This window comes from Peromyscus leucopus, chromosome 4 (genome assembly GCF_004664715.2).
Source record: "Peromyscus leucopus breed LL Stock chromosome 4, UCI_PerLeu_2.1, whole genome shotgun sequence".
In the NCBI taxonomy this organism is placed as follows: Eukaryota; Metazoa; Chordata; class Mammalia; order Rodentia; family Cricetidae; genus Peromyscus; species Peromyscus leucopus.
In genome coordinates, this window is record NC_051066.1 from 104902663 (window position 1) to 104922235 (window position 19573).

Consider the following 19573-nt stretch of genomic DNA (forward strand, 5'->3'; position numbering starts at 1 on the left):
ATTTACGTAAGAACTTTGGACTTGAATTTTCTCCATTTCTTTACCCTGCTGCAACAGAACTATTACCTGATGTCAGATTTTAACTTCCCTGTTGTGGGACGAGGGAGTGGCCCATGTGTGCTTTTCTTGGTCAGAGATTTGACAGTCGCTCTTCTCAACTGCCCCCTCCCCCTTTTACTTCAGTTTTTAAAGCCCCAGGGGATTTCAACTGTGGATAGAGATCATGAAATGTTATTTTTATTTTAATATGCCCTTCATGTTTTTCTTGCCAGGTAGGAAGACTGCCTGTCTAGTTGGCCCTAAACTGAAAGTATGAGACTTTTGGGTGTGCCTACCTGTACTCCCAACACTCAGGAGACAGAGGCAGGAGGAGACCTCAGTTCATAGTTATCCTCAGCAGCATGGCAAGTTCCAGGCCAATCTGGGCTACATGAGACCCTGTCTTTAAAAAAAAAAAAAGTTAATGCCAGACAAACAAGGATAGCTCAGTCACCTCCTACCTCTCTCCTCCCCTTCCCTGTCTCCTCTCTGTCTCCTCTCTCTTCCTTTTCCTCCTCCCTGTCTATGACCTGTTTTACTAGCTTGGACTATGATTGCAGTTTGTTTCCCTTTAACTTTCCAGTTCAGTCCTCCGACAGCTGGCTACGTTAGCAAGAAGGCCTTCGGCGCCATCTTTCAGTGTGTGCTTCCCCTGTCTCCCAGACTTCTCCTCCTCTCCTGCCTCCCCTCCACAAGGCCTTGCGTAGTCTGTGAGGCCAGTGCTGCTTCCAGACACCAGGCGGAATGGCCATGGCCTGATGCCGTCCAGGGAAGGACCAGGAGGAGCTACTGTTCCTCCATCCTGCTCTGCCGCATCTTTATCCTCCCAGTGACTCCCCACTGTGCCTGGGTGCCTTTGCTGGACCAGTCCCACCCAGGCCAGAGTGATGGAATACAGGAGTGTCTAGTCCTTATTTGCCGTGTCTTTGATCTTAAAGCAGCTCCCTACTCAAGCTCATGGGCTCTGTGTCTTCTGCTTCCTTTTTTCCTTCCTCCTTCTCTTCCTTCCTTCTTTTCTTCTTTCCTTCTTTCTTCCCCTCCTTCCTCCTTCTCTTCCCTCGTTCCTTTTCCTTCCTTCATTCTTTCTCCTTGCTCCTTCCCTTCCTCTCTTCCTCCTCTTCCTGTAAGGGTGTCATGAACCCCCGGCTGGCCTTGAACTTGCCAAGCAACTAAGGACGACCTTGAGCCTTTGTTCTTCCTTCCACCTCCCAAGTGCTGGGATTAGAAGCATTCGCTACCATTCACATTTATGCTGTGGGAATCAAACCAAGCGTCTGCTAACTGAGTCACACCTATAACCACCCTGTGTCTTTAGCTACTTTTCACGCATCTGATACAGATCTGGGATGAAAGGCTCTGCTCCCGAGGTTGCTGAGGACCTCTATTCACTCTTCACAGGTTGCGTGATGACATGACTGTCTGTGTGGCCGACTTTGGCCTCTCTAAGAAGATATACAGTGGTGACTATTACCGCCAAGGCCGCATTGCCAAAATGCCTGTGAAGTGGATCGCCATAGAGAGCCTGGCAGATCGAGTCTACACAAGCAAAAGTGATGTGGTGTGTACACAGCTTTGATTGGACAAAGATGGGGACACACTGAGAGAAATGATGGAGATTGATGATGCAGGGAATTGCACTCTGATAAACTGAGGGCTGGGAGCATGCTCGGACCATGCTCTTATTTAACGGATTTGCTCATTCATTTGCTTTTTGTGATCCTGAGGTTGACCCTAGGCCTCACACATGCTATGAGCACAATAATATAATTTCTCAGCCTCCCTCTTTTTTACTCTAAGATTTAATTTTAGGGCTGGGTGGTGGTGGTGGTGGTGGTGGTGGTGGAGCACACCTTTAATCTCAGCACTCAGGAGGCAGAGCCAGGCAGATCTCTGCGAGTTCGAAGCCAGCCTGGTCCACAGAGCGAGATCCAGGACAGACACCAAAACTACACAGAGAAATCCTGTCTCGAAAAACCAAAAAAGAAAAAAGATTTTATTTTATTTTCATTATGTGTATAAGTATGTGGATCTGTATGTGGACATGTGCACATGTATGCAGGTGTTCTCAGAGACTAGAGGCATCAGATCCCCTGGAGTCTGAGCCAGTCACAGGTGATTATGAGTCAAAATTGAAAGCTAGGGACCAAACTTGGGTCCTCTGCAAGAGCAGAAAGTGCTCTTAACTGCTGAGCCATCTCCATCCCCCTTTCCTTTTTATTAATTTTTATGTGTATGGATGTTTGGCCTCTGTGGATGTCTGTGCAGAATGTGTGTGCCTAGTGCCCATGGAGGCCAGAAGACTGTCAGATCCCCTGGCACTGAAATTACAGATGGTTGTGAGCCATCATGTGGGGGCTGGGAATTGAACCCTGGTCCTCTGGAAGAGCAGTCAGTGATGGTAATCACTGAGCCATCTCTCCAGTCTGCTATACTTTTATTTTTGAAGCAGGCTCTGTCTATGTATCCTAGAAAGTCCTTGAACTCCTGGTCCTCCTGCTTCTGCCTCCTCGGTAGCTGCGATTACACGTGCGCGTCATTACACCTGGCTTTTATATCTTGTAGAAAGTCTAACTCTGCAAATAGTCGATTGTGGTGAAATGCTCACATTCAGAACCCATGCTTCGCATGTGACCTTCAGAGTGCCCTGTTTCTTCGCTGCACATGAGTGACTTCTTGCCCGTAACTAAGATAGTCTTATTAAATTGAATGAGTTCATTTGGTAGCCTTTGGACCCCATATGCTATGGAGAAGATGCTGTGTAATTGTAGCCTTGATCCGAGCTTGGGGAAAGAAAATGCTCCACAGCGAGAGCATAACCGCGAAGTGAGCAGTGTTGATGTGGGATGAGTCTCTATCTGCCGTTAGCCAAGTTTCCCAGAACAGCTGTGGTACAACTGGGGAGCTATGGGGCTTCCACCCCGTGTGTTGCTGTGTTGGGAAAACAGTGGGCCACGGACATAATTACCAGCTTTGTGCTTCCTCGTCAGGGCTTTAAAGAAATGACCTTTCCCCATGAAACAGTCCATTCAGCCTCTGTGGAAAGACTTTTTGTCCTAACTTCTCGTGGCTTTGTTCTCAGTGGGCTTTCGGCGTGACCATGTGGGAAATAGCGACGCGGGGAATGACCCCCTATCCCGGAGTCCAGAACCATGAGATGTACGATTACCTTCTCCACGGCCACAGGCTGAAGCAGCCCGAGGACTGCCTGGATGAACTGTAAGTGAGCATCCCTGTGCCACTGGGCTTTCTGCATGGGGTGGCGACCTGGTTGTGCAATGACCTGGGACACACAGGCATGGGCTAACGCAAGCAGGGCCTGCTGTTCGCCAGGAGAGCCTGTGCAGAGAGAGTGCCCCTCACAGAAGCCTCCGGCCAGCAGTCCTTCCTGATGGGGGCGGGGGGCAGCTCCCGGGAGCCCACTGCGGCTCACTTATCCAAAAGGTCTCCAACCACGGGCACAGTCAAGACAAGGTACCAGTAATGTGTTTCCGAACAACAGCGTAAGGACCACTGGGAAGTAGATGCTGCCAATCAATAGGCTTGCTTTATAGTATATGAGGTACTAGGATCCTTCATCGCTTACTCTGAACCCAGCAATCCTTTTCCTCTACAGCATTTCAAGCGTACTGGTCACACTTAGGAACCTGGGCTAGTTAGTGCCTTTGAGAGCAAACTGCCTCTCAGAATCGCTTGGGAAGCATTCTCACAATGCAGTGGCTTATCCCTATGCCTAGAGGGTGTGGTGCTGCTGGCACAAAGCGGGGCTGGAACCTGCGTGTTTAAAATGTTCCCTGGAGACCTGTGCTTGGCCAGGTGTGAACTCCCCCAACGCCTACCACAAAGCCCCTCTCTCAGTCTTCAATGCCACGCCCCACGGAAAGAGACCCAGGTCTTGGGGTTGTACACATGTGTGGCCATAGCAGCTGACTTGACCTCTCTGTGCCTCCTCCTATCATCCGCAACAGAGTGTATGTCTCTTCAGAGAACCGTGGTTCTGGACAAAAGCAACTGAAGCGGGGAGGGGGGGGGGTTGTTTCAGCTCACAGTTCAAGGTGTCCATCGTGGCAGGGAGTCAAGGCCACAGGAGCTTGGCACAGCCGGTCACATCACACCCACAGCAGGGAAGACCAGAGAGTAAGGAATGCTTGCTGCCCCTCGGGCCCCTTTCTCATACAGCCCAGGATCACCTGCCTAGGGAATGGTTCCGCCCACAGTTAAGACAACCATGACATGTGGAGTAAGGTGGTCAATATCATCTCTCACAACCATGCTCATAGGCTCATCTCCCAGATGATGACAGAATCTGTCAGGTTGATAATACTAAGCATCATGGTGTATTTGCACGTGTGGGGCACACATGTGTGTGTCATATGTGTAAGTGTATGTGGAGACTGGAGATTGGTGGCAAGTGTCCTCCTCAGTTGATCTCCACATTTATTTTCTGAGGCAGAGTCTCTTGCTGAACTTGGAGCCCATGGACTTGACTTGTCTAGTTCGATAGCTTGCCCCCAAGCCTCCCTACCCTCCACATTCTGATGGCTGGGAATAAAGGCCAGCCACTCTAACTACCTGGCTTCTACACGTGTGCTGAGGATCCAAATTCTGGTCCTTCTGCCTGTGAGGCAAGTGCTTTATCCACTGAGCCACCTTCCCAGGTTCATCAGTTCGATCTCCCCAAGCACTTTACTGAACTTTTCGCGACAGTGCCTTGTAGTGGTGACATACACTTTCTCGATGGTGAGGGTCCTTTAAGGACCGTGGGCTTGGGATGGTCTCATCATATTTAGTAAGAACATTACAAAAACATAGGCCTGCGCTAGCTCTGTCGTGGAGCAGCATGTGGGTGGGATGCTGGTGCCAGTGAGTATATGCAAGACCCACGGGCCCATCCCAAGCTCTGTCTCTGCAGCCTCATTCGGCACCCGGGGCCAGGTTGCTTTGTACACAACATCCTAGGTCCATCTGTGGTTTAAACGCTAAGCCAAACACAAGCAAGATTGTTCGGTTCCCAGCCACAGCCTGCTTTGTGGTGGAAGCTGTCTAATACTAAACAGAAACGAAGGCTGTAAGTCTCTTGAAAACATCCTAAAGTCCTGATTCGATTAGTTCTAGGGTTTCACGGTAGTTTTTTAAAGGGCTGTGTTAATGAAATGTTGGCCTCTGGAAATGAGGAAGCCTTTCTATGTAGCCACACTGCCCAGGAAGTTTTGTTGTGGTTTCTTTCTTAGCTATCCCCCTGCGCCAGCAGAAGCTGACATTTAGCAATGGCCAGTCTGGGTCTGAGTGAGGTCCAAGCTGGGTCACACTGTGGTTTTTATCTTTCACTTCAGACTAACACAAGAGACTGCTGAGCTGGTGTCCTCTGAGAACACTTTTAGGTGGCCGAGTCAGCTGCCCTGCTGTGGCTGGGGACCCAGGTGGCTGTAAACAAGCCGCAGTCCCCATGTTCCTGGTGGCTGCATGTCCTGGCCTTGCAGATGTGATGTGGTCAGCAGGCTGGTGAGGCAGGCTTTATTCCTGCGCCTTATGTGTATGCCAGCAAGCAGCAGCCTCTCCCAAAGAGGCCTCTGTGCTTCCTTTTCTGGACATTCTTTTTTAAGAAAGAAAACACAAAATGAATATTCTGAGTTTCTCTGAGTCCAACCACGGTTGGGATGAATGTCCTCCTGTGTGCCGCTACTCTTTGGCTGCTTTGAGCTAACTGAAATGTAGCAGTGTGGACTGGGGAAGGTAGAGCAGTGGTAAGGGAGCTTGCCTAGCACGCACAAGGTCTTCCGTTCAGTCTCCAGTACTGTAAAACAACGAGATAAGGAAGTGAGAGAAAGATACAGAGACGGAAGAAGTGGGGAGGGACAGACAGACAGAGCTCCGTCTCAGAGCCCCTTGGCTCCTACTCTCTAATCCTGCCCCTCAGAGGGTCACCTCTCCTGTCATGGAGTGACCAGACTGTCAGTCTTGCTTCCTGCTGTCCAGGATGCCACTTTCTGTTATGCTTCAATCAATTTCCGTGGGACATTTCTCTAGCTGAGCTCTTCACGGCCTCCCTGGCACCCTCAGACCCTTCCCCAGCAGCTGTCTGCAGTGGTTCATGACGTGAGAATCCTTCCTTTATCCTCTTATTCCCCCACGGGGTCCTGTTGGCCAGTGGTCATTCTTCAGAATTCAGAATTCCTCTCCTCACTGGGCATGATAGCACACACTTTTAATCCCAGCAGAGGCAGGCTGATCTCTGTGAGTTTGAGGTCAGCCTGGTCTATATTGTAAGTTTCAAGATAGCCAGAACTACATTACAAGAGCCTGTCTGAAAGAGAGAGAGAGAGAGAGAGAGAGAGAGAGAGAGAGAGAGAGAGAGAGAGAGAGAGAAAGAAAGAAAGAAAGAAAGAAAGAAAGAAAGAAAGAAAGAAAGAAAGAAAGAAAGAAAGAAAGAAAGGAAGGAAGAAAAAGAAAGGGGGAGGGAGGGACAAAAGGAAGGAAGGAAGGAAGGAAGGAAGGAAGGAAGGAAGGAAGGAAGGAAGGAAGGAAGGAAGGAAGGAAACAACACAGGTTTGGAGAGCTATCTCAGCAATTAAGAACTCTGATTATTCTTCCAGGAGACCTGGGTTCAATTCCAAGCACCTACAGGGCAGTTAACAACAGTCTGTAACTCCAGTTTCAGGGGATCTGACACCCTTTTCTGGTTTCTGTGGGCAATGCACAAGGTACACAGACATTTGTTCAGGCAAAACACCCACATATTATACATATAAAGTAAGAATAAATAAAACTTTAAACAAACATTCCCATCTTCGTCCTCTCTCATTGCTGACACTGCCATCACTGAAACCCAGGATTTCATTCCCATCCTGATGATGTCATGACATAAATACAGTGCAGAACCTTCATCTCCCTTCCCCAAGGCTCCTCCTTCACTGCTTAGACAGCAACCAAAGAGATTCTCCAATGTTATAATCAGAAGCTGGGGTACCTCTGTGGTAGAGAACCTGCCTAGTATGCATGGATGTTACCTAGTATGGTAACACCCTAAGTACCACAGACAGACAACTACAATTATAATATATACAATCTGGCCATGGATTGCTTCTGGACAGCATCTTCCTGTGGTTTCCTAGCCCCTTATCATATCTTTCAAAGTCATATTTAAGATGAGCATGGTGAGGTATGCCTGTGCAGGAAGGTCAAAAGTTTGAGGCCAGCCCTGGCTACTTAGTAAGGCCCTATCTCATGTATCTCATATATAAACTATTTGTAATAAATACATACATACATATTTGTGACATATATCACAAAATTATATTTATATTCTCATAAAATATTAGACATGAAAGGAAAATACATTTCAAGATAGTACTGCTACTATTCTCTATGAAGAGAGGTCACTTCGCTCTTTCTTCTAAGAGGTGGGGTAAATGAAAGAGAATTAAACAGCATGGCACAGTAATGAAAAGGATGTTATGTCCCTAAGGACTGAATTTCTCAAAGCCTTTCTGAGCAAACAAGTAAGACTCTGTGTAAAACTGGAGTCGTGCAAATTGACCGGCGCTGCAAAAACCTCAAAAACATGAGCAAAGCTTGTCTGCCCGGTCTAAGGGACCAGCTCCTGAGAGTGAGTTAGAGAAACTCCTGAGGCGAGGATGGAACAGGACTGAGGGGCGGGTGTCAGGGTGGAGTTCTGGGTTGAGGTCCCACCCTTTGAAGGCTGAAATAGACCAATTAAAGGACACGATCATGTCTGCATGGATGAGATCTGTGTGCTGTGTGAGGACTAACACTAACTAGGATTGACCCATGGATCTAGAGATTATATGTAAATGTAAAAATGGAAATTGCACATTTCTGTTTCTGAGAAGCCAGTAATCAGCATGAACTAGATAATTTAGATTCAGCTCAGTTTTCTTTTCTTTTTTTTTTTTTTTAAGATTTATTTATGTATGTATTTTATGTCTTCAAAAGAGGGCATCAGATCCCAGGGGACTACAGTTAGAGATGGCTGTGAGCCACCATGTGGGTGCTAGGAGTTGAACTCAGGACCTCTGGAAGAGCAGTCAGTGCTCTTAACCACTGAGCCATCTCTCAGGCCCCTCAGCTCAGTTCTCTTATCCGGTGACATTAATATCAGTTTCCCAAAGCAGGGAAGGATCAAAATGAAATGCTGGCATGGCTCTTGCGCAGCCTGGTAATTCCCAGTTGTCATTTCCTTGCCGTGTCCCTCAACTGTAATCCTTAATGACACTAGACACTGGGGATGATGTTGCCCGGAAGAGAGGAACGTCCCCGGTAGAGCTCAGCAGAAAGGTCTTAAGGAACACTTGTGTAATGGGCTTTGCCCAGTCCAAGCCTGATTCCTCTGCTTCCTCCTGCTACCCGTGAGTCCAGGGCAGGGGCTGTAATTTACAAAGTGCGGTGGCAGAGCTGTCGGGAAGATCAGAAGGGAATGACACACACACTATGTACCACTCAGTTACCCGTCACGCGCCACTCAAGCTCTGGGTCTTCTTACTTAGTTCACTGGTCCAACTAAATCAGCGGTTTTGGTCACACCTCAGGTTAATGGTATAGACAGAGATTAACAAACTTGTTTGGTAAATGTCCTAGCTACTTTTCTATTGCTGTGAAGAGACACAAGGACAAAGGCAACTTATAAAAGAAAGCATTTAATTGGGGACTTGCTTACAGTTTCAGAGATAAGTCCATGACCATCCATGAGCATGAGGGAGAGAGAGAGGAGAGAGAGAGAGAGAGAGAGAGAGAGAGAGAGAGAGAGAGAGGAGAGAGAGAGAGAGAGAGAGAGAGAGAGAGAGAGAGAGAGATTGAGAGACTGACTGACTGACTGTTGGGCTTTGAGTTTCAAAGCCTACCCCCAGTGATACTTACTCTATCAAGGCCACACCTCCTTAGTCCTTCCCAAACAGTTCCACCAACTGCAGCCTAAGCATTCAAATAGATGAGCCTATGGGGGCCATTCTCATTTAAATCGCCATAGTAAAGTACCAAATAGAAAATAATTTTGGCTTTGAGGGCCCTTGGTAGCACCAACTCAATGCTACAGTCATAGCAAAAGCAGTCACAGACAATAGCACATAATTAGACATAGCTGTGTTCTAATAAAACTTTATTTACAGAGTAGTTTGATTGCAAAGCCTGTATGAGAAAAAGATGTTACATCCTTTTATTTGCAAAAGTTGATATAATTGTCAGATGCATCTTCTATTTTTTTTTTTTTTTTTTTCCGAGACAGGGTTTCTCTTTAGTTTGCGCTTTCTTCACTTTTTCGCACGAGATGCCTCTCTGAGGCTGATAAAGGCGTGCGCCATATGGGGATTTCTATAAAAAGATGAGAGGCTGAGAGAGAGTAAAAGTACTTGCTGAGCAAGTGTGACAACCTGAATTCAATCCACAGCACCTATGTAAAAAGCTTGGTGTAGCTGTGAGTGGCAGAGACATATGGATTCCTGGGGCTCACTGGTCAGCCAGTCTAGCCCAAACAACAAGCCCTTGGTTCAGTGAGAGACCCTGTCTCAAAAGAATAAAGTAGAGAGGAACTGAGCAATAGACCAGATGCTCTCCCCAGCCTCTATATACACATGCACAAGTACATATACACACACACACACACACACACACACACACACACACACACACACACATGAAACATTTAAAAAGTTGAATAACCATTTTTCCACACACACACCAAAACCCATTCATTTCCATAATAGGTGGAACAAATGCTGATTAAAATAGAATGAAATTGAAGACTAGGTGAGGAGAAAGGGTGGTGGCACTGAGGGATCTGGGTCTGTGCCAGGTTAACACTCACGTGTCTGTCATCACCAGGTATGACATCATGTACTCGTGCTGGAGTGCCGATCCCTTGGACCGCCCCACCTTCTCAGTGTTGAGGCTGCAGCTGGAGAAGCTCTCTGAGAGTCTGCCTGATGCACAGGACAAAGAATCCATCATCTACATCAACACCCAGTTGCTAGAGAGCTGCGAGGGCCTGGCCGACGGGCCCTCGCTCACTGGGCTAGACATGAACATTGATCCTGACTCCATCATTGCCTCTTGCTCCCCCAGCGCTGCCATCAGCGTGGTCACGGCAGAAGTTCACGAGAACAACCTTCATGAGGAAAGATACATCTTGAATGGGGGCAATGAAGAATGGGAGGATGTGGCCTCCACTCCTTTTGCTACAGTCACACCTGGAAAGGACGATGTCTTACCAGAGGACAAACACACCAAAAATGGGATCCCCTGGTCTCACTGCAGTACGCTATCCTTGGGGAGCCCATCACCAGATGAACTTTTGTTTGCAGATGACTCCTCAGAAGACTCTGAAGTCCCGATGTGAGGCCAGCTGAGGGGAGGCATGAGAGGATCAAGCAAATACTGCTTCATGGGATCTGGTTGTCTTAGTTACTTTACTATTGCTGTGATGAAACACCATGAGCAAGGCAACCTATAAGAGGAAAGTGTTTAATTAGGTTTACAGTTTCAGAGGGTTAGAGTCCGTGACTGTAGAAGGAAGGTGGGGTGGCGGAAACAGCTGAGAGCTTACACCTTGAATGCCAAGCAAGAGACAGAGAATACTCTGGGAAATGGTACCACTATTTTGAAACCTCAAAGCCTGCTCCCAGTGGCACACCTCTTTCAATAAGGCCACACCTCCCAATCCTTCCCAAACAGTTCCACCAGCTGGAGACGAAGCACTCAAACATATGAGCCATTCTCACTCAAAAGACCACACACTGGTTATACCTGATGCTCTGGCATTTGTTTTCCTTACTTACTTACTTGTAAAGTTTGTGGCCTGACAGCACCAGGTGAATGCTGTCAAGTTTTCACTATAAATACATAACCAGGGTCTGGAGAGATGGCTCATGGGTTAAGAGTGTCTGCTGTTCTTGCAAAGGACCTAAGTTGAGTTGCCAGCAACTAAATCAGGGGGCTCACAACCACCTGTAACTCCAGGTCTGATACTCTCTTCTGGCCTCTGAGGGCACCTGGACCCATCAGGCATACTCACATACAGTCACACATCAATCAAAGTAAATTTAAAAATAAGTAAACAAACAGCAAGGCTGGGAGGGTGGCTCAGCCGCTGAGTATGTGCTTCGCCTGTGGACTGCCCTGCGTTCCATCCCAAGACCCCCAAACAGTACAAAATAAAGATACAGAGGCTAGGGGAAATAGCTGGATTGGAAAGTCCTTGGCTTGTAAGCACTAGGATGTCAGTTTAATCCCCAGAGCCTACGGAACAAAAAAGTTCCATGTGGTGGCACAGGCTTGTCATCCCAGTGCTGGGGACATGGAGGAGACAGGTGGATTTCTGATGCTCACAGGGCAGCCAGCCTAGGTGAGGTCCAGGCCAAGGGAGACCCTGTCTCAAAGAAAAAAAGGTGGACAGCACCTGAGGAGTGATACTTGATGCTGCCCTTTGACCTCCATACACACACACAGACACACAGACACACAGACACACAGACACATACACACACACTCCAGCACATATATGAACATGTACACACAAGAAAAATATACATAAAATACATAATATATTTATTTAAAGAGAGAACATATATGCATATGGTGGAAAGAGACAAGGATATTATATTTTAATAAAAGATGACTTATTTCACTGACCTTGCAGATCTTAAAATATATTTCTCAGTGTTAACGTTTGTACAGAATCATTGTTGCTTTTTTTTAAAGTCGTTTTCTTTTCCACAGTATTAAATGTAAAAGTGTTTGTAAAATGAAATGCCAGATTTTGACTTCGTTTTTGACCTTCATGAGAAGCCTGGTATGCCTCCATGAATCGTGTGTCTGATAAGAATGATTTATTTCATGTTTCGATGTTTTACAACTGATCGTCTGATCTGACTTCCTAATAAAATACAAATAAGGAAGGATGTGTTCAGCATGCTTCAGACTTGGAAAGACAACAGTCACCAGCAGCCCTGATACCTTTGCAAAGGAGTCCCTTAATGGCTGTCCTCACCACAGTTCCTCTGCCCGTTCTTAGGATTGCTTTTGAGGGAAATGGAAAAACCATCTCAGAGTCTATAGATGAATGGCTGGCAAAAAGGCTCAGCTGGGCCGGGCGGTGGTGGCGCAAGCCTTTAATCCCAGCACTCGGGAGACAGAGGGAGGCGGATCTCTGTGAGTTCGAGGCCAGCCTGGACTACAGAGTGAGTTCCAGGACAGGCCCAAAGCTACACAGAGAAACCCTGTCTCAGAAAAAAAAAAAAAAAAAAAAAAAAAAAAAAAAAAAAAGGCTCAGCTGGTAAAGGTACTTGTTACCAAGGCTGATGTCCTGGATCTGATTCCCAGGACTGACCTGGTGGAAAGAAAACCAACAGAGATGTCTTCTGACCTCCACATTTACACACACACACACACACACACACACACACACACACACACACACACATAAATTAGTAAATAAATAAATGTAATTTTAAAGAGTTCATAAAAGAGAAAAATAATAAAGGATTCAAGATTATATATACTGAGAAGATGTCAAATAAGCTGGCAGGTCTGACAGGTGAGTCATGCTGCTGTTGGGGAGGTGGCCCGCACAGGAGGTGGGCAGCGCAGGGCCAGGACTGAGGCTATAGAGTTCTGCCTTCTCATCCCCGGCTCGGCCATCACTTGTTGAGCACCTGCCTTGTTTCCAGCCCTGTGTATGTATGTCCGTTCCCTTTACTGTGTGTCCACCTACCGTGGGTACCAGTGACGTCATCACCATGTCTAGGCCAGGAAACCAAGGCTTGGAAAGACTGAATAACCTGCTTACGGCCCATGTCTAGAGACTGTGAGAGCCAGATTTCAGAACATTTGAATGAGCACATGGTTTAGGGGGTTGTACTAGTAAGTTTCATCTTACAACAAACACTAGAGCACTGGTTCTCAACCTGTGGGTCGTGACCCACAGGGGTGGTCAACATTTTCACAGGGGTTACCTAAGACCGTCTGCATATCAGATATTTACATTATGATTCATAACAGTAGCAAAATTACAGTTATGAAGTAGCAACCATAGTAGTTTTATGGCTGGAGGTCACCACAACATGAGGAACTGTATTCAAGGGTCATCAAAGCATTTGGAAGGTTAAGAACTACTGTACTAGAGGCAATTAACTTACAAAAAAAACCAAGAAAAGATAAGGTTTATTTAGCATACAATTTGGAGATTACAATCCTAGATAGGGCAGCTCCTTGGCTCTGCCTTTGGTAAGGATGGCAGATGGTAAAGGTTGAAGAAACACATGCTTATGTGCACACCATTAGCCAGGAAGCAGAGAGGCCAAGGTTGGAAGAGTACTCTTCCAAACACTGAAGGTCTTCCACAACATCCCACCTCCATGGGAACTGTTGTGAAATATTAGTTTAAGATGTGTTACATTCGTTTATGCTGTGGAATATTTGTTTAGAATAAGATGTGCTGCATTCTTTTATGTTGCATTTGTTTAAGTCTGTGAAGCTGTGTTACTTTCCCTGTCTAAAACACCTGATTGGTCTAATAGAGAGCTGAACGGCCAATAGCTGGGGAGGACAAAGAAAAGGAGAATGAGAGGAGGCTGCCAGGGGCCAGCCACCCAACCACCCGGTCAGCCACAGAGTAAGAAGGAAAGAAAAGTATTTAGAATAAAGAAAGGTAAAAAGCCCAGAGGCAAAATGTAGTTAAAGAGAAACAGGATAATTTAAGTCAGAAAAGCTGGCTAGAAACAAGCCAAGCTAAGGCCAGGCATCCATAAGTAAGAATAAGTCTCCGTGTATTTGGGAGCTGGGTGGCAGGCCCCCAAAGTTAAAAAAAAAAAAAAACTACAGGGAACCCCTGGGGAACACCCATCCAAATCATAGCAGGGTTCTTCTCCAAAGCCTCTAGACATTTTATTTAATATATACAGATTCCATTCACTGTGTGCCAGGGATGGCACTCATTTAATTTCATGGAGCAGACAGGTGGGTAGACAGCCTGGGAGAGACTGACTGGCCAAGGGCAGTAAACTGATGCCATCCATGGAAACACTGTGCAGATCCAGGGCCCTTGGCATCATCAGAGCTGTTTGCTTCAAACTTGAGAGTGAGCTCACCCAGGCTGCAGCGGCCTTCAGGGATCAGAGTACACAGGGTTTAGGGTCTTTCATAGCTGAGTCCTGGCTCCAGCCGCCAGGCTAGGATCCCCATCTCCAGGGTGGCTCCCTTGTCACTGTGCAAAGGTTCTGAGGAGCTCAGATGAATCTACATCCTTATCAAATGTCAGCCTCACATTTTATTAGTGAAAGGAAAAACAGACAATCATAGCCTATAAAGATAATTATGCAGCTGGGTGGTGGTGGCACATGCCTTTGATCCCAGCACTCGGGAGGCAGAGGCAGGTGGATCTCTGTGAGTTCGAGGCCAGCCTGGTCTACAGAGTGAGTTCCAGGACAGGCACCAAAATTACACAGAAAAACCCTGTCTCAAAAAACAAAAAACAAACAAACAAAAAAGATAATTATGCTAGGGTGTTGGCGAGGTGGCTGAGCAGTCAAGAACACTGGCTGCTCTTGCAGAGGACTTGGGTTTGGTTCCCAGTACCTATGTGGCAGCTCATAACTGTCTGTAACTCCAGTTCCAATGAATCAGACACTTTTATGGAGAGTGGAGACCAGGCAAGCACATAGTATGTATACATACATGCAGACAAAAAAAAAACTCATAAAATAAAAATACATAAATATTTTAAAACTATTTAAGGAGCTGAAGAGATGGCTCAATAATTAGAGAGCTTGCTGTTCTTGCAGAAGACTTGAGATCAGTTCTCAGCACCCATGTCAGGTGTCTCACAACTGTCTGTAACTCCAGCTCCAGAAGAATCTAATTCCCTGGCCTCCAGTAGCATCTGAATGCAATCTCTCTCTCTCTCTCTCTCTCTCTCTCTCTCTCTCTCTCTCTCTCTCTCTCTCAAAGGTCCCTGTTTTAAAAAATATTTTAAAACATATATTGCTTTAAATAATAAAATTAATAATAATATAATAAATATTAATGAAACACATTTTTAAATTTTTTATTTATTTATTTAGGTTTTTTTGAGACAAGGTTTCTCTGTGTAGTTTTGGTGCCTGTCCTGGATCTCACTCTGTAGACCCGGCTGGCCTCGAACTCACAGAGATCTGCCTGGCTCTGTCTTCCAAGTGCTGGGATTAAAGGCGTGTGCCCGGCCTGAAACACATTTTTTGATTGTTTTTCAAGACAGCATTTCTCTCTTTAATAGCCCTGGTTGTCCTGGGACTCCCTTTGTAGACCAGGTTGGCCTCAAACTCACAGAGATCTGCCTGCCTCTGCCAGCTGAGTGCTGGGAATCAAGATGTGCACCATCACACCTGGCTAATAAAACACTTTTTAACACTTGGGAAAAGTTTCTTGTTGATGGTACCCACGAGAGTTTGAAGAATTCAGGCCAGTGAGATGGTTCAGTGGGTAAAGGCGGTGCCACCAAGCCTGACTACTGGAGTTCGATCCCTAGGACCCATACCCTGCATGGTAGGAAGGAAGAACTGACCCTTCAAGTTGTCCTCTGACCCCTGCTCAAGGGCAGTGGCACAGGCACACACACACACACACACACACACACACACACACACACACACACTCACAGTAATCAAAAAACACTGTTAAAGAATTTGAAGAGAGTTAGAGAGATGAGTCCGTGGTGGAGAACACTGGCTACTCTTGCACAGGACCTGAGTTCAGTTCCTGAATCCACATGGTAGCTCACAGCCATTGCTACCCACAGCTCCAAAGGACCCAAAGTTCTCTGCAGGTACCAGACACACATGTGGTGTGCATACATACATGCAAGCAAAACACTCAAATACATGAACTATAAGTGAATTAAAGCAACTTTTCTGTTGTGTCATATTAACTTAGGGTGTGTTGCATTTGTTTATGCTATGGAATATTTGTTTAATGATGCAGAGATGTGTCATATTTGTTTGATTAAATAAAATTAACCTGCAGTCAGGAGGCTGTTTGCAATTAGCTGACAGGAAGTGGTAGGGAGGAGCCACTATAGTGAGGGTTCTTCAGTGGGGGTGGAAGAGAAGGACGCTGGTTTTTGAGGAGACACAAGCAAGGAGAGAAGGTGAGCTACTTGCTATTCAGCCTCTCTGAGCTAGCAGAATTTCACCTCAACCTCTGAATCCTGAGTTATTTAAAGAAGTGAAGATCTAGATAGTTTCCAGTAGTGGCTTTGAGTGAGCAGTGCCCAAGGGAGCCGAATTCCTGCAGGCTGCAGCCCTTGAGCTGGAACGGCTTGCTGGTAGCTACAGAGTTGCAGCTGCTGATTAGGCAGCCATTGCTTAAAGGACAGCCACTGTACTGAAGTCCTGATTAGGGATTCAGAATAGCTAGATTAAACAACAAAAATTTACATAGAAAGGAATGTGCATATCTGCTGGAAATTTTCCTATACATTTAACATTAAGTATCTAAACTACTATACCATGGATTTTATATTTCTTATTTTAACTATATGCTATTTTAAAAAAAAAGCATATACTGAATAGTTCATCAAATGCCCCACCACACTCCAAATCCCACCCAGGTGACTCTGTTCTCCATGTGGCCTGGGTCAGTGCTGCTGTAGTGGTGTAAGGGGTGAGCAAGCCAGGTCTTCTGGCTTTTCTTGAGATATCAACAAACGCAGCACAGATGTTCGCTCCATCCAGCTACACAGCCACGGTCCTGGTATTGCTGCAAAGTGTTGTTGTTAGCATCCTGCTCTTACTCCGGCACAAGTGCAGCTTGGGTCTAACGTCTTACATCATCAGTGGGGGCGGGCGACTGTGTACCCGTCGAGTGGTCACGCAATCCCCGCCTTAAAAAGCCAGACGCAGACCCCCACACTCTTTCTGTGTTTCCTCTCTGTATGCTCTCTGTATGCTCTCTGTATGCTCTCTGTATGCTCTCTGTATGCTCTCTGTATGCTCTCTCTCTCTCTCTCTCTCTCTCTCTCTCTCTCTCTCTCTCTCTCTTCTCTCCTCTTTTTTTTTTTTTTTTTTTTTTTTTTTTTTTTTTTTTTTTTTTTTTTTTTTTTTTTTTTTTTTTTCTCTCTCTCTCTCTCTCCCTCTCTCCTCCTGCCATCTTCCTTTCTCTCCAGGCCTGGCTTCTAATAAAGCTCTTTCTAACTCTGGTAGTTGTGGTCATGGCCTGTGACTTTTCCACCAGTAACCAGTGCTGTTTAACTATTAGTTGTGATGTAGCAAATGAAGCTGGACTACCGCAGTGATATATTAAGTCCTCCTGGCAAGAAGTCAGTTCATGGCTGGGTGGTAGCTCACACCTTTAATCCCAGCACTCAGGAGGCAGAGACAGGTGGATCTCTGTGAGTTTGAGTCCAGCCTGGTCTACAGAGAGTTCCAGGACAGCTGGGAGTACACAGAGAAACTATGTCTTGAAAAACCAAAAAGGAGGAGGAGGAGGAGGATGATGATGAAGAGGAGGAGCAGAACAAGAAGAAATAATCAGTCCGTTTACTGAAAAGGAGAAACTATTTCAGCACCTAGCCCTACCTGCTAGCTATTGTTCAAGGAGGTTTTGACCCTGATCAAAAACCTCTCACACTTTACACAGGTTTTTGGTTATAATCTCATAATCTTATGTCAGCTTTTATCTGCAGGTGGCTTTTAGGTATGCCCCCAACCCCAAGTTACATTTTCTGAACAATTAAATGAGTTTTGTAGAGTCAAAAAACTATGGTTATGTTTCTGGGGCTGGCAAGATGGATCAGCATTACGAGCACTGGCTGCCCTTGCAGAAGATCAGAGCTGGCTTCCCAGCACCCACATGGTGGCTCACAACTGTCTGTAACTCCAGTTCCAGAGGCTCTGACACCCTCTTCTGGCCTCCACAGAGACTGCACACATCTGGGCTTAGACATAGAAGAAGGATGAACACTTATATACACATAAAATAAATTAACTCTTTAAAAATAAATTAAATTTACATTTCTATCAACTAAACAGATTAGTTTCAGTCTTTTTGTTGTTGTTGTTTGTTTTTTTGTTTTTCAAGACAGGATTTCTCTGTGCAGCTTTGGAGCCAGTCCTGGAACCAGGCTGGCCTCGAACTCATGGAGATCCACCTGCCTCTGTCTCCCGAGTACTGGAATTAAAAGTGTGCACCACCACCACCCGGCTAGTTTCAGTCATCTTAAAGCAAGCAGGATTTGCTCTCTGGGCAGCTGGCAACCGGGGTCATTCCTTGAGGGAGTTTGTAAGGAAAGGTGTTTAATGAACAAGGAGCCCTAATGAGAAGGTTTACAAAAGATCTAGCATCAGCAAACATAAGTTCTGATAAAATCAGAAATACAACTCTATTTCTTTTATTTTTCTAAATTGTCCTGACAAAGCCTGTTAGTGAGCTAACAGTTTAAAGTTATGTCTGAGTAACAGTTAATACAGACAGCTTTAGCTAAATTTCTATTTCTATGTAACACTATTTTCCAAGTAAGCTTGTCAGTAATGTGTATGTAATCAATGTTAAAGCTTGTTATTATACGTCCCTCTTCACTACCATGGCTCAGCACATTTAAACCTCCTCCCTGAGAACCTAGAGTCTGTGGGGTTCTCAGCCATAGCCTTGAACCTTAGTGAAGACCACTCACATTCCCAAACTCCCATGCTGTCTTTCCCATTAACTAGAGAGTCTTTCCTGTTCTCTGTGTACACACTCAAGTCACTTTTCCAAGTGGCTGTTCCAGTGAAAAGCTGGAGAGAGGAAACAAGCCAGGTCATTGTCTTCTGCTAAACTCAGACTAGGGCTGAGAGGCCAAGAGGACAGGGAAATAAACAAACACCAGAAACACTGTGGTCTGCAGAATGAGGCTTGTCTGGCCTCTTAAGGGGGCTTTTTTTTTTTTTTTCCTTTTTTTTTAACTTGCTCTAGATTTCCTCCTTTTCTTAATAAGAATTGTAAGGGCCTTTGAGGGGGGAAAATGAAGTGCTGGCCCATGTGGCCAGAAGAAAGGGCTGTATCAAGGCTATCCATGCCAGGTTTCCTTGGGCAAGACCCCAGTATCTAGTGCTACAGCGCCCTGCATAGGAAGGGGATGAGGCAGAGTCTTTCAAAGAACTCCGTCCATGCAAACTCGCTTGAGGTTCTCCTAGGTTGAGCCTTCATTCCCTATTCAGTGCAAGACCACCAACATCTGTCAGATAGAAATGTCTCCCTTGACATTTTGTCAAGGTGCCTTCTAAGTACTTAGACCCATAGATAGGCGCTGCTCTCAGCTCAGGGAAACTTTTTTTGCACGGGGCAGCTGTCCATGCAGTTGGAGCTGCTAAAGAGCTGAGGGTGACTATTGAGTGCTCGGTCCCACACGGAACCTTCGTATCATCGACGTCAAGACTCAGGGAACATCCTGGGGGGGAGGGACGGAAAAAGTGCAAGCGCTGCGGATTGGGGCGGGGTGGGGTGAAATGCTGTCTTCTAGACAGGACATGGCGTCTGTACCCATCATCTCCCAGCAGCTGTGGTCACCTTCACAAGA

At 46.0% G+C, this 19573-nt stretch overlaps 1 protein-coding gene across 1 annotated transcript in view; it reads left to right on the top strand.

Moving 5' to 3' along the window:
• Nucleotides 1-11480, top strand: part of Mertk (MER proto-oncogene, tyrosine kinase) — a 108686-nt gene extending 97206 nt beyond the window's left edge. Inside the window, exons 17-19 of the mRNA XM_028893379.2 lie at nt 1438-1597; nt 3119-3255; nt 9871-11480. Coding sequence (XP_028749212.1) covers nt 1438-1597; nt 3119-3255; nt 9871-10384 — 811 coding nt within the window. The 3' untranslated portion in view covers nt 10385-11480. The remainder of the gene's footprint in view (nt 1-1437; nt 1598-3118; nt 3256-9870) is intronic.
• Nucleotides 11481-19573: the final 8093 nt, after the last annotated feature.